This window comes from Hyaena hyaena, unplaced genomic scaffold (genome assembly GCF_003009895.1).
Source record: "Hyaena hyaena isolate Hyena2069 unplaced genomic scaffold, ASM300989v1 scaffold_451, whole genome shotgun sequence".
Lineage (NCBI taxonomy): Eukaryota > Metazoa > Chordata > Mammalia > Carnivora > Hyaenidae > Hyaena > Hyaena hyaena.
The window spans coordinates 1,154,381-1,169,917 of record NW_024081080.1 but is presented as its reverse complement, the minus strand read 5'-3'; the positions used below and the strand labels follow the sequence as shown (position 1 = coordinate 1,169,917).

Genomic DNA, 15,537 nt, shown 5'->3' with positions numbered 1-15,537 from the left:
AAGCAGACAGAATCCATGCTTTCGGCATTCATTCATTCATCCATTCATTCATGTATCTAACAAACATGTCTGGACACCTACTGTTGGTGTTAGGTGATATCCAGCCTCATCCGGTCCAATTTTCCTCATACTTGGCTAGATGGAGACTTCTCTTGAGCCTTCATCCAGACAAGTTCCTTCTCAAGTAGGGTGCTCAAGAGTGCTCCAGCTATTCCAGGCAGCCATGCCCTTTGTGGAGAATAGGCAATATGGTTAGACAACAATTTGTAAAACTGGGTTTTTCTCCCCCGTGTCTGGGATGGGTGAGAGTATGCTGAATAAATAGTCTTGGCAGGAGGGAGAATATAAGTCATTTGATACTGGTGAGGCATGTATTTAAGGAGGAATGGTTACACCACACTAGGTGTGCCTAGATGGTATCCCAGAGTGGGGCAAGGAGAATAGGGACCCCATGAACGAGTCTTCCTCTTCTTTCCTTCTTCTCAGAAAAGGCACAACATCAACTCCATGGCCAACATGTCAAGGTAAGTAAGAATTCTTTCTAATTCTCTGATTCTGTGACTTGCCCCTACCCAAATCCAAGTACTTGCCTTTGGGGTAGTGGAGTCTCCAACTTTTCCCCAACCTGTAGCTTGAACTCTACTCCAATTACCTCCACCTTTGAACCGTTTCATGTTCCTTGGGCCTCTTCTAATCCTAGGAATTAGGATTTTTTCTCCCCCTTTTTCTCCCCCACTTCCCTTTCTTTCCTCTCCCTTATTCTCTTCCCTTCTCCCCCAATGAACCTCTATTTTTTTTCTTGATTTTCTCTTTATAGGGTGTATAAGAAGACCTCCTCCAATGGGAAGGTGAGAGAACTTGGCCTAGCTGGGCAAATGAGAGGGCAAAAGGGATAGTTGGGTACATCCTTCAAGGTCTCAGGGGTTTGGGTTGGGGGCTTCAGGAAAATCCACTCAAAGATGATTATTGGGGGGAGGGGGCGCCTGGGTGGCTCAGTCTGTTGAGCGTCTGACTTTGGCTCAGGTCACGATCTCACGGTTTGTGAGTTTGGGCTCCACATCGGACTCACTGTTGTCAGCACAGAACCCACTTCAAATCCTCTGTCCCCCCCCCTCTCTACCCCTGCCTGTCTTGCATTCTCTCTCTCAAAAATAAAACAAACATGCACGTATAGGAGGATTAGGAGGAACTTAACTGAGGACCGTGGGGGAGAAGAAGGGGAAAAATAATTGGGGAGTGAGTGGGAGGCAAACCACAAGAGACTCTTGAATGCTGACAAAAACTGAGGACTGATGGATGTGGGGGGGAGGGGGGGATGGGCATGGAGGAGGGCACTTATGGGGATGAGCACTGGGTGTTATGTGGAAACTAATTTGACAATAAACTGTAAAAAATAAAGAAATAAAAAATAAAACAAACAAATGAACAAAAATGAGGACTACGAGAATAACATGCAAGGTTGTTCCACAACAGCTTGCCATCTACCTGGGGAGACGAAACTTTGTGGACCATGTGGACATGGTGGATCCCATTGGTCAGTGAGTCCAAAAAGGGAAAGATCCTGGGAGAAGGGAATGGGATCTAGGGACTAAAAGAAAGACAAAAAAAAGGGACATGCAGAAGATGAGGGCAATTAAAGGGAAAAGTGGGAGGAACTATTTCAGAGATGGATTCTGTTTCATAGTCTAAGGATTTTTCCTGATGAGGGTGCCATCTCTCCTTCTCTACACAGATGGTGTAGTCCTGGTTGACCCTGATTACTTAAAAGGTCGAAAGAGTAAGTAAAAATTCTGTTGGCCTTTGCATGTGCCAGGGACCCCTAAATGAAATGCCACACACACCAGACAAGTAACCTAAGTGAGTAGACTGGGCGAGTGGACTAGAGGAGTATAAGAAAACAAAAAAGTGGTTGGAACTGTGGTTTCCTTGTCTGGTGGGGACTAACAACTGGGAATTTTAGCCCAGTGTGGCCAAATTTTCTGATTGTTGGAAAAGAACTGGAAACGAAGCTCAGAATAAGACCTTCAGAGACCCAAATCCTGAAAAGATGATGGTACCTCTTCCCCAAATAATATTCAAAATAGATATATTTCTAAGACAGAGATAAAATCTTATTTTTCAAAATTACGCAGAATTGACATGTGTGCTAGACTTAAAATAGTTTCTTTCTAAAACTTCTGATTGTCTCTATTATTGTCGGTGGTACTACTGCTTCATTGCTAAACTGAACATGGGCTTAGACTGGCTACGGAAAGATCCAGCATTCCAGAAATCCATATCTTTATGCAAATTTCCTGATTTTCAAATGGTGGCAGCTAACTAAAAGATTTTTAAAGACCTGGATAGATCAAAAAATGTTATTTTTTGTTAGGCTGGATATGACCCTCATACTGCCAGTTTGGAACCTCTGGTATTATCTTTCCACCTCTCCTTCTGTGGAGGGAAGCCCCTACCCTTTCCGTATAAAAAAAAAAAAAAAAAGACAAACCTAGGAAACAGAGAAAACAATAACTCTAGCAAGTAACAACAAGAGACATTACTATGGCCACAGTACTATAGATCAAGATTACATTGAAATATTTTTTCACTTCTTTTTAAAATAATTTTTTCTCTTTGATCCAATTAGATTGAAAACTGGGTTTGACTTGAAAATGGCTCAGAACAAATTGATGAATACTAATTCAAACATAACCTTTAAAATATTGTGAGATAGGGGCAACTGGGTGGCTTAGTCAGTTAAGCATCTGATTCTTGATTTCAGCTCAGGTCATGATCTCAGGGTTTGTGAGTGTGAACCCCCACATTGGGCTCTGCGCTGACAGTGTGGACAGAGCCTGCAAAGGATTCTTGGTCTCTCTCTACGCCTCCCCCACTGGCTCGCTCCCTCAAAATTAAATAAACATAATAAACAAACAAACAAACAAACAAACAGTGTGGATAAGCAGTCTAGCCAATTTTAAATATCAGAGGAATTCTGGGGAATAGCCAGTAAATCAACCAACTTGTTTAAGACTCTCAATTACTCTGTATTTCTAAAACCGAAATCATTTTTCACATTCCTAGCACATCTTCAGAATAACCTACAGGAAGAAATATTTAGTTTAAAAAATACATGTTGATCCAGAAATAAGATGTTTTTTTCCTTTTGATTGCATCATTTTTATGTCCCTTAGTAGAGTTTTATATTATTATTCATTTAAGTTGTGTATATTTCTTGTTTTTATTTAGGTTTTTTTTTTTTTTACCATTTATTCATTTCTGAGAGAGAGAGCACAAGCGGGTGAGGAGCAGAGACAGAGAGAGAGAGAGAGACAAAATCCGAAGCCGGCTCCAAGCTCTCAGCTGTCAGTGCAGAGTCTGACACAGGGCTCGAACTCACAAACTGTGAGAACGGGACCTGAACCAAAGTCGGAAGCCCAACTGACTGAGCCACCCAGGCGCCCCAAGTTGTGTATATTTCTTAAGTTTGCTCCTTGGCTATTTTATATGTTTCATTACTTTTATGAAGATAATTTTATTGGCATCATATTTTTTAAATGATTTTTTAAGTTTATTTATTCATTTAGAGAGAGACAGAGCACGAGCTGGGGAGGGGCAGTGAGAAAGATATATAGAGAGAGAATCCCAAGCAGGCTCTGTAAGGTCAGCACAGGCTCTGTGGGGCTCAAACCGACGAGACCCTGAGATCATCCCCTGAGCCGATATCAAGAGTCGGATGTTTAACCAACTGAGCCACCCAGGTGCCCTATATTTGCATCATATTTTCTAACGTTTTTTTCTATCAAGTTCCATTTGTTGATGTATATACTATACTATTGTATCGTATTGATGCTTATACCATACTATCGAGTGATAAAGGTCAGTGGTAAGGCAGGATATGCACTTGTGTCAAAGATGTGTTGTTTAACAAAAATCTTTCTGGGATCTCTCTGTATTATTTCTTACAACTGCATGTGAATCTACAATGATCTCAAATAGAAAGTTCTATTTCAAAAAGGCAACAAGGAAGAAGTCATAGATATCTAAGGTACCCTATGTTTAATTATAGAAACAAATTGGGAAGCAAGTGCAATAGATTAAAAAAAAATTTTTTTTCTATTTTTGAAAGAGAGAGAGACAGAGACAGAGTGCAAGCAGGGGAGGGGCAGAGAGAGAAGGAGACACAGAATCCAAAGCAGGCTCCAGGGTCCGAGCTGTCAGCACAGAGTCTGACGTGGGGCTTGAACCCACTAACCATGAGATCATGACCTGAGTAGAAGTCGAACACTCTACTGACATCAGGCACCCCACAAGTGCAAGAGATATTAACAGCAGTTATCTCTGGAATATAACGCATGATGGCAGAGCTTTGATTTTTTGTTTGTGTTTTCTGATTTTCACACAATTAATATGTATTATTTGTATAACAAACCCAAATATAATTAACTTTAGAAAATATGTTGAATTTTAAAAAATGAAAACAAGCTCTTTTGTAGCACCAAAAGCGGATGATCCTAAACTGTTGAACCAGGAAGGGTGGGGGGTGATGCCCTCCCCACTTGCAAACAGGTGGATGTGCCAATAGCAATTCATCTGCTTACCACCCTCACCTCAGGGGCGAGGCTACTACCTACGTACCCTTCTGCCTCACCCCTCCTGATCTTTTTCTGTCTTATTCCTCACCCCTTTATTTCCTCCCTCCCCATGCTTCCTTCCAGCCTCCACTTTCCCCTCTCCTCATCTTCTCTGTCTTTTCCTTTCTTTTTTTTTTCCTTTCTTTCCTTTTCCTTTTCTTTCTCTCCCTCTTTTTAAAAACTTTTTCATGTTTATTTTTGGGAGAGAGAGCGAACATGGGGGAGGAGCAGAGAGAGAGAGAGGGAGACACAATCTGAAGCAGGCTCCAGGCTCCGAGCTGTCAACACAGAGCCCCACGCAGGCCTTAAACCCACGAATCGCAAGGTCATGACCTGAGCTGAAGTTGGACGGTTAACTGACTGAGCCACTCAGACACCCCACTTTCTCTCCCTCTTTAATTGGCTGCAATTGACAACCAAGGGGGAATTTGTCATATCTTTTGAAAATTGTTAAATGTGTCTCCATTGTAGAAAAATTAGGAAGCACAAATGAAGGAGAAAGAGATTGCAATCCTGTCACTCAAAGATAATCACTAATAATATTTTAGCTCCTATTTATTCATAGTTTCCATGCAAAAAGAGCTATATTTTTATGTAATAGACTATATTATAAAGAATATTTTCTAATCTTCTTTTTCACCTATGTCAATATAGTGCATATCAGTATACTGCACGGGGGTTACCATAATATATGTAGCCAACCTTCAGTCATTGGACAGTTTTTACAACCCTGTAAAATACAAACTCGTGTGTGTGCGCGCGTGTGTGTGTGTATTCACAAACATACATATGTCTTTGGTCCAATATATATGGTCCAATCATTTTAGACTAAATGCCTAGAGAAGAACAAAATGGCCGAAGGGCATTCAGACACTTTTAAAGCTTTCTATTGCCAAACTGCCCTCCAGAATGGTTGTATCAGTGGACTCTCCCTCCTGCAGTATATGAGGCTGCCCATTGCCCCAGTCCTTATAAACACTGCCATTATTACTCTCAGTCTTCATTGTATCTTTTGAATATAGATTCCTTTTCTTTATGCTTAATTTTAGAAGCAGATAATCTGGCTGTTCGGTAGATATTCAGATCTTTTAAAAATACTGAAATAGGTTGCTTTCTACTAGCGTGTGGCTACCGGTAGTTCTCTTTCCTTTCAGTCAGGGCTCCTGATAGAAGACGATTCCCCACCCCTGTTCTACCTCTTTCTTTCCTTCCCTCAGTCTCTGTCACTCTGTCCTTGGACAGGTAGCCTTCTGTACCCCATCCCACATTCCACTAGTTCACTGAAGCATGAACTATTCTATTTGCCTCTAATCTTAGGCACTAGCTGAAAAGCATGAGTTCACTTGTAACTGTTCAATTTTTGCCAACATTCCCATGATCATCCTCTCCATTCGCACCTATAATTACAATTTCCAAAGGGATTTCTTATACGTCAACTCCTCACATTAACTCCCATGAGTTAGGTTGGGCATGCACAAGTGTGGGCTTTGGAGTCACGAGGCCGGGGTTGAAATCCTGGGCTGTCACTTAAGGGCCCGGAGCTCATTGTCTCTACCTGTAAAGCAGAGATAATAATACCTCAGAGGGTTGTTGTGAAGTCTAAATGACATTTGGAGAGCTCGTAGTGCAATCCTGTTATTGACAGGTGAAATAACCGAGGCTCAGAGAACTTGAGGGATTTGTACAAGGCATATTCAAGCCCAGACAGTCTGACCCTCGATTATTATGTAATAAATACCCTGTACCCACCACCTAGTTTTAAAAAAGAACCACAGAAACAAACTGGTCTCCCACGTGTCCTTCCTTAATCCCATTCCTCTTCCTCCTCTCCTCCCTCTCTCCTGGTCTCCACCCCTGGGAACCACTATCCCAAATTTGGTGTTTATTATTCCTCTGATGTTTCTATATTTCTACCTATGTTTATGTATCTGTAGCAATTCTGGTATTGCTCCATTGCTCTACATGCTCTTAAACTTTATATACACAGTATCAGATTATGCAGATCATTCTGAAGCTAGCCTTTTTTTTTTTTTTTTTTTTACTCAATAGTTTTTGAGACTTAATCATGTTAATACATGGAGCGCTGACTCACTTATTTGAAGCTCAGCTTAGCTTTCTATTATAGGAGCATACTATAACTGTATTGCCCATTCTTTCACTGATTGATTGATAGATATTAAAATTATTTCCAATTTTACACTATGGCAAATATTGGTGCAAATACATTCTCATATGTATCTCCTCATAAACATGAGCAAGAGTTCCTCTAAATTCTTCTCAGGTCATAACATACAAGCAGATTGAGTTTTACTGGATAGTGCCAAACAGTTTTCCAAAGTGGTTGTACTAATGTATCCTCACACCAGCAGTGTGCAATGACCTCCTGTTGCTCCACTTGTTCACCAACACTTTGTACTGGCAGACTTAAAGATTTTTTCATGGTCTGATGTGTGTGAAATGTTATCTTATTGTGGTTTTAGTTTACATTTATCTGGTTACTGATGAGACTGGACATGTTTTCCTGTTTTATTGGCTATTCTATTTTGTGCTTCTCTGAAGAGCCTATTCATATTCTTTGCACACTATTATATTGGGACTTTTTATATTATTGGTTTGTGGGAGTTCTTTATGTATCACAAATGTTAAGCTTTTTTATTGAAGTATAGGTGACCTACAGTGTTACGTTAGCTTCAGGTTAGGAATGCTCAACTTTTGTCTGTTATATATATTGCAGATATTTTTCTCCCAGGCTCTTACTTGTTTCAGTGTTTATAAAGACCCTTAATGTAAAGAAGTTTGAAAATTTACTGTAGTCAAATGTATTCATCCTTTTCTTCATGGCCATATGGTTTCAATCATATTACATTATTTCCCCATGTCTTCCTATGAGCCATTTAAGAACTTCCTTCTCCCTCAAGCATGACAGGTCACTCTCTTTTCCTCCTTTGCCTGCAGTGTTTGTCATGTTGACATGTGCCTTTCGCTATGGCCATGACGATTTGGACGTGATTGGTCTGACGTTCCGCAAAGATCTGTATGTACAGGTGCAGCAAGTGTTCCCACCTGAGCCCACCAGCCCCCAGGGGCCCCTCACAGTCCTACAGGAGCGACTGCTGCAAAAGTTGGGGGACAATGCCTACCCCTTTACACTGCAGGTACTGGCCCCCATGTCCTGGGCAAGGTTTCCGGGGAATGTTAAGCGAGGAAGCTAAAGAAGGAAAACAAAGGAAAGGGGGGGTCCCTATTTCTTCTGTTTGCTGACCTTCTTCTGATCCCCTAGATGGTTGTTAACCTGCCCTGTTCAGTGACACTGCAGCCAGGTCCCGAAGATGCGGGAAAGGTGAGTTCTGGGTTCTGAAAAAGAGGTATAAATAGTCAGTGCTAGCAGGAAGGACAGAGGGACAAATGAACAAGACTGGAGAAATGGACAGCTAAGGGATGGGGTCAGGCATTTCCTTATAGACTCAAGAGGGAAGGATAGGCAGTGTTGGAAATGCATTCTCTTGGCCCCTGCCCCTTTGCAGGCCTGTGGGATTGACTTTGAAGTGAAGAGCTTCTGTGCTGAAAACCTGGAGGAGAAAATCTCCAAGAGGTAGTCTTTGGTCCTCTCCAGAGTCCCTGCCTCCAGCCTGTGCCAGGAAACAGATCTTGATCTCAGGACAGAAACAGCCCATTGCCACCAACTCAGATGTGCAGCTCTGCTCCCTCGCTGACTTCTCTTCTTTGCTCCAGGGCAGTCAGCCGACTTCTCTGTAAAGGGCCAAAAAATAAATATTTAGGTTTTGTGAGCCCTATAGTTTTTTGTTGCAACTCCTCAACTCTGCCTTTGGAGTGTGAAAGGCAGCCGTAGATAGTATGTAAATGAATGAGCTGGGCTGTCTTCCGATACTTTATTTATAGACGCTAAAATTTGAATTTTATATGATTTCCACATGCCATGAAATATTATCATCCTTTGATTTTTTTCAACCACTTAAAAAATGTAATCACCATTCTTAGCCTTGGGCCATACAAAAACAGTCAGCAGGCCGGATTTGGCCAGTGAGCCATACTTTGCTGACCCACGGTCTAGACACCTACACCAAGGGTCTATAAGAATTCTCTGAGGGAGGCTTCACCCCACCTCCACCCAACCCAACCCCAAGCCAGGACTGGGCCATGGGGTTGGCACAGAGGTCTGTGAGTCCCAGAGATGTTCTGGCTGACCTCTTGGCCTCTCCTCAGAGACTCTGTGCGGCTGGTGGTTCGGAAAGTACAGTTTGCACCCCTGGAACCAGGCCCTGGCCCCTGTGCCCAGACTGTCCGGCACTTCCTTCTGTCAGCTCAGCCCCTACAACTCCAGGCCTGGATGGACAGGGAGGTTTGTGAGCCCCCCCCACCCCCGCCCCACTTCTTGACCCCTACCCTGCAGCCCTCTGAAACCCTGATTCTTCACCGATTTCCTACCTGGGGAGACAGGAATGGAAGCCAGGGCAGCAACAGTGCTAAGGAAACAGGAATTCTAGGTCTCGATCTGGGTGTTCTCCCTCCAACCTTGCAATGAGCCTCTCCTCCTGCTCCAGGTTCACTACCATGGCAAACCCATCTCTGTCAATGTTTCTATCAACAACCGCACCAACAAGGTCATCAAAAAAATCAAGATTTCAGGTGAATTTCTTTTCCTATCCTTCTTTTTCCAAAATCCTGCCTCACCTACCCAGACTGTATTCATCTAGACTTTCCCTTTAATGCAGGCTTATCAAAATACATAGCTTTGTCCACCAGCGTATCTTAGTACATCATGCATAGTGTACCCACGTATAAGGTCACATCTGAGGGTGGTGAGCTGGGACCTTGTGGATGACTAACTGATTATCCTCATGTGCTTTTCCTGGCTGTTCAGTCGACCAGATCACAGATGTTGTCCTGTATTCCCTAGACAAGTACACCAAGACCGTGTTCATTCAGGAGTTCACGTGAGCTGGGGCTGGAGTCAGAGAGCCATGGGGTGGGTTGGTGGGAAAAGGGTCAGGGACTGGAGGCAAAGAAGCAGGTTGGGGAAAGAAGGAGGAGGGTAAGAGCCCAGGGCTGAGGAAGGTCAACGTGAGGGCTGATGTAGAGGAAGGGAGGGATTTCCAGGAGAACTAGAGGGAGGATACCCATAACAGGATCATCAAAATGCTGAGAGAGGTCAAGGGCATAAGGATTTCCCACCAGAGCGAATTGTTCCCACTCCCCACAGTCAGACAGGCCAGCTCTCCTGGATACTCCAGTAGATTTGTGGAACTGTGAAAGATACCCTTGGGAATGAAAGTACATGTAATTGGCAAGCCTAGCCTAAGTTCTTTTCTTCTTCTCCTTTTAAAGGGAGACTATAGCTGCTAACTCCAACTTCTCTAAGAGCTTCGCAGTAACCCCGCTCCTGGCTGCCAACTGCCAGAAAGAGGGCGTGGCACTGGATGGCAAACTCAAGCATGGTGATACTAATCTGGCCTCTAGCACGATGTAAGCTCAAATGTAATCCCCAGCCTCCATTTTCTATCTGCAACCCATTCTGCATTTCATGTATACAGTTCTGAGGTTTCATCTGCAATGAAGCCCACCTATTTCTTTTTAAGTGGTCCTAGGCCAGTGTTCAGAGATCTCTGCAGGCCTGAGGGTCAAGAGTAAGCTAAATCATGCTGATGGGACCAATGCCAGGCTTAGGTCACAGACAGTAAGAAAGGCAAAAGTGGAGAGGAAAATTCCTTGCGTTGTCTAATATTTCACAGCTCACAAAAGTCTTATATTCTTGATATAGTATATCAATAATCCCATTAAAGCAGGCTGGATACGTGTTCTTATTCCATTTCACACTTAAGGACCCTGAGGCTCAGAGAGATGAAAGGAGTTGTCCAAATTTGCACAGCTAATAAATGGCAGAGGTGGAAAGGATTCTACCGCATGTCATCTGGCTCTAGCACTGTGATCTCTAGAGTAGCTACTCTCTAGCGAAGACAGAAATGGAGTGAGAAGACGAGGAGTCGAGAAATGGAGGAGGAAAAGGGCCAAAGAAGGAGAAGGGCCAAAGAAGGAGAAGGGCCAAAGAGGGAACTGATAGAATTCTATCCAATCATTCATTTGGCCCTATACCTTTGAAGGCTGTAGTGTTAGATGTGTCTCCCACCAAAAGCCATCTGCCACCATCTGACAAGTGTTCATTGTCCCCTGCCCCTCTCCATGCCTTATCAATCTTGTAGCTATAAATTGTCATTGCTAGAACGACCCTTAGAAATCGCCCAAACAGCATTATTTTATAGATAAAAGGATCAGTATTCCAGAGCCATGAAGAGACTTTCCCAATATCATAGTTTTCTGTGTCACATTTTCCAATCAGTGAGTTTTCATTGAGTACCTGTTACATGCTCATTCTTATGCTAGGCAATGTGGGAGGACATAAAGAAGTTTTAGACACTCTTATGGTCTAGATGGGGAACAAAGAGGAATGCAAAAGCAGTCGAAAGGTTAAGTGATAGTACACGTGGTTCAGATTAGAAATTCAACAGAAGTTGAAAGAAGCCAGCATAGCTGGAGCGGGCTTCCTGGAGAAGACTGAATGAGCTAGATATTGAGGCATGTGTAGGATCTAGATAGCAAGAGAGGAAGGAAAGAGCATTCCAGATTGGGAGCACAGCATGGGCAAAGGCCAGAAAGGTGGGAATCTGCATGGCATATTCTGAGCATGGAGAGAGGATGGGTCTGCTTAGGTTGTATCCCAGGTGTTAGGGAGTTAGGGCAGAAAAGGTTAAAGAGGCTGAGTGGGGCCAGTTTGTTAAGGGTCGTCAAAGCCAAGCAGAGAGTAGTTATATTCAGAGAGGGTAGGCTCTTAAGCAGAGGGTGACCTGGTAAAACTGGATGTTAGGAGCAGACGTGTGATTTCAATGAGGAGAGATTAGAGCATGGGAGGCTTGTTAGAAAAGGTGCACAGGCATATAGGAGGATGAGGAGGACCTCAGGATAACTGAGGACCATGGGGGAGAAGAAGGGGGGAAATGGTGGGGGAAAGGGAGAGAGGCAAACCATGAGAGACTCTTGAATACTGAGAAACAAAGTGAGGACTGATGGATGTGGGGGGAAGGGGGCTGATGGGCGTGGAGGAGGACACTTGTGGGGATGAGCACTGGGTGTTATATGGAAACCAACTTGACAATAAAGTATTTGAAAAAAAAAGAATATAAGAAAGTCAACAACAACAACAAAAAGGTGCACAGGAAGGGACTGAGAGACTGAATGAATTACTCCCCCCTTAACTAACACACAACGACGACTACTACCACCTCCAGTCTTCAGCCTGGAATGAACAAGGAGCTGCTGGGGATCCTGGTGTCCTACAAAGTGAGAGTCAACCTGATGGTGTCTGGTGGAGGGTGAGTGAGGGGTCGGGGTCTGTATGGGCAGGGCTGGGGAGCCACTTTTGTTTTCCTCCCAGGTGGACTGACCCAATCAAGCTGTTCCCCAGACCAGTTTCCCAAACCTGTGAGCTCAGTGAGCAAGCCACCCTCCCTTCTGGAGGAAGCCCATTCTGTGGCTGGATTGGCCTTCTGATCCCTTATCCCCCAGTAAAACTAGGTTGCCACGTTCCATTTCCAGAAGCTAATTTTAGGATGTCATTCTACCCTCAGCATCCTAGGCGACCTGATCACCAGGTAAGAGATACTGTGGGGAAGCTGTGGGGAGAATGGGAGACTAAAAGAGTGCTAAGGAAGGGTCTGAGGATATCCCAGGCCCAGAAAACTGAGGGAGATCAGTAACTCTCCCTTGGAATCCTCACAGTGATGTTGGTGTGGAGCTGCCCCTGATCCTGATGCACCCAGAGCCATCACATGGTGAGTGACCAGGTGGGACTCATAGGAGTGGTGGTCCTGAGTGTTGGGGACCAAGCAGTTCTGATCTCTTGAATCAAGGACTGACAGCTTGGGTAGAGACTAGCAATAGGCAGGTTGGTTTTCTTGGTTTTCAGGGTGTGTGTGTGTGTGTGTGTGCGTGTGTGCGTGTGTGTGTGTTGGGGGGTAGGGAGAAGAGGGTTAAAATGGGAGGGGAAAGAGATTTCTTCATTCAGCTGAAGAGCCCCACATCAGCTTCAGCTCCATTTTCCCCTCCCCTCTCCATGCTTGTTACAGAGGCTGCTAGGTAAGGAAACGTGAGGACTGGAAGCCCCATCCCCCTTTCCCCATTGCAACCCTCCATTTTATAACGATGTAATTGTTAAAAAGCTTCCCTGGAGTGTTGCTTTCAATACTGTGCAGTGGAAACATATGGCTTAGCTTCCCGTCATAGTTCAGCGCTTTTCATACGCCCTCCATCCCTTGTTCTCAGAATCGTCCTCCCCCCCCCCCCCGCCGTCCCTTCCTTTTTTCTTTTTCCTCCCCCGCCCCCTCGCCCTTACTTCTTCGCTTCCTTCCTTCCTTCCCACCCTCCATTCTTATTTCCCCTCCAGCGCTCTAGAGGGTGGGTGGGAAGGGACTTTTGTGTTTGAGATGTCCGGGAGGGAACGGAGAGAAACCAGCCAGAGTGGTCGATCGGCTGGGGGGTTAGCTACGGAGAGGGCTGAGGATGAGCTGGGAAGCAGGAAAGGGATCACGAAATGGGAGTGAACGTGGACGATGCCCAGAAAGTTGTTCCTAACCCTCCATTCCATTCTGCTGCTTTGCAAGCTCTGAGGACATAGTCATCGAGGAGTTCACTCGTCAGGAGCACCGTGGGGAGAGCCAGGAGGCTGTGGCGGCGGAGGGGAACGAGGGAAGCTGAGCACCACGCTCTGGTGCCTCTGTGTGGGAGCCCTACTGTAACTTACGCTCTAATAAATCAGCCTGTCCAAGACATGCCTGGCGATCTTTGGTATTTCCTTCTCCGCGAGGGTAACAGCACTACAGAGAAGGCACTTTCTGTCCCTGTCAGTGATTAGATTACTCTGCAGCACGTGCTTTACCCATAAAGGACCACCCTCCGTGAGTCCTTCAACTTTCCCTCCGGGCCCTGGCCATTCCTACCCCCACCCCACCACCGAAGCACCCCACCACCTCACTCTGGTGGCCCCCTACCGCTCCCGGAGCCCCAAGAACTGTGGGCGGAGCCTGACGGGGCGTGGCCGTGCTCCCAGGCCCAGGGCAGCACCTAAGGCGAAGAGTAGCAGTTGGACAGAAGGCTCTGTGTGATCTCTCACCACCCTCGCACGCGAGGCCAACAGGGACGTCAGAGGCTTCTCCGGGAAGCAATTAAGCCGGTTTCTGCACAAATCTGGGGGAACAGAGCAGGGAGGAGGTATCTGAGTTGGGCTTTGGAGATTGGGAGAGGTGAAGGTACTGTATGGAGCGTGGGGAGAGTCAGGGGAACCAATTTCCTCCTCCTCACTCAGGGTGATGTTGGCCTACTTACCTACCTTACAATGGGGAGGATACCGCTCATCAACCCGGGCTCGTACTACTTACAGCAACTGTGCCTGCCAGGTAAGCCCACCGCCAAGGCATCACACAATACATTTTTTTAAAAAAATATTTTATTTATTTCTAGGAGAGAGAGACACAGCGTGAGTAGGGGAGGGTCAGAGAGAGAGGGAGTCACAGACTCTGAAATAGGCTCCAGGCTCTGAGCTGGCAGTCTGCACAGAGCCCGACGCGGGGCTCGAACCCACGAACCGCGAGATCATGACCTAAGCGAAAGTCGGACGCTTAACCGACTAAGCCACCCAGGCGCCCCACACACAATACATTTTTAAAAATGTTTATTTATTTTTGAGAGACAGAGTCCAAGCGGGGAAGGGGCAGAGAGAGGGAGACACAGAATCCGAAGCAGGCTCCAGGCTCTGAGCTGTCAGCACAGGGCCCGATGTGGGGCTCAAACCCACAAACTGTGAGATCATGACCTGAGCTGAAGTCGGATACCTAACCAGCTGAGCCACCGAGGTGCCCCTCACACAATACACTTTTGCCCACTCCTCACCTAGCTACCTAGGGATTCTTCTCAAAGTTATCTGTTGGAAGCGTTGAGAGGTTGAGCCAGGACAACCTTCTCATGGGCCATTCTCCACTTCTGCTTCTGAGACTCCCCGGCATTGGAAGTAGAGGAGGGGTGGAGTATCTGACTCTCATTTGCAATCATCGGAATTGATTTCTGGTCTGAGCTCCCGTACTTTGGAGGACCAAATAGTGAACATTTACTCTCCTATCACTAAACCTACAACTCAACCTCTTAGGCCTATTCATAACAGTAGAGTAGCACCAGTCTAGATTATCTGTGGACAAACAAGGGGAAGACAAGGGGCACCTGTGTGGCTTGGTTGGTTAAGCATCCTGCTCTTGACTTCCGCTCAGGTCATGATCTCATGGTTCATGGGTTCAAGCCCCACATCGGGCTCTACACTGACAACTCAAAGCCTGCTTGAGATTCTCTCTCTGCCCCTCTCCCACTCACGCACTGTCTCTCAAAAAAAAAAAAAAACCTTAAAAAAAAAAGGGAAAAACATGAAGTTTCCCCAAATTACCAAACCCTGTTTTATTTCTTGTTTTGTCTGCCTTCATCTAATATCTAATATCTGTAACACAAAGTCCAAGAGGCTTTGAATACTTAAATCTGCTCCTCTAGAAGGCCTTCCTTAATCAAAACAGTATATTGAGACTGCACCTGTGCAGAGATGGTAGGCCACTTAGTTTGTGGCTATAGCAGCCCCCTTTACGGGACCTGGTTCCTTTGGTTCTTTTTATTTTGCCTTTATTAAGTTCTAACCTTTTAAAGGCAAGTATCTTTCCTTTCTAAACATTTTCTTATGCAGTTTCAGCTCCTGTTATGTGACACAGCTGGCCAGGGGAGCTTTTGAAGTCTAAATTCCTAGCTACATACATGATTTGACTATTATGGTGGCTGTCTAGGACGTCACAAGTGAGTGTTATGCCATGTTTTATTTGAAAAA

General features: G+C 45.1%; 1 protein-coding gene across 1 annotated transcript; it reads left to right on the top strand.

Moving 5' to 3' along the window:
* Positions 1-507: 507 nt before the first annotated feature.
* Positions 508-13,379, top strand: ARR3 (arrestin 3). Its single transcript, XM_039253367.1, has 16 exons — positions 508-524; positions 818-848; positions 1,474-1,534; positions 1,733-1,777; positions 7,569-7,768; positions 7,894-7,953; positions 8,138-8,205; positions 8,838-8,973; positions 9,176-9,260; positions 9,496-9,568; positions 9,960-10,097; positions 11,915-11,998; positions 12,254-12,277; positions 12,405-12,457; positions 12,752-12,761; positions 13,286-13,379. Exons 1-16 carry the CDS (start codon positions 508-510, stop codon positions 13,377-13,379), a joined length of 1,179 nt encoding a protein of 392 aa, XP_039109298.1.
* The last annotated feature ends 2,158 nt before the right edge of the window (positions 13,380-15,537 follow it).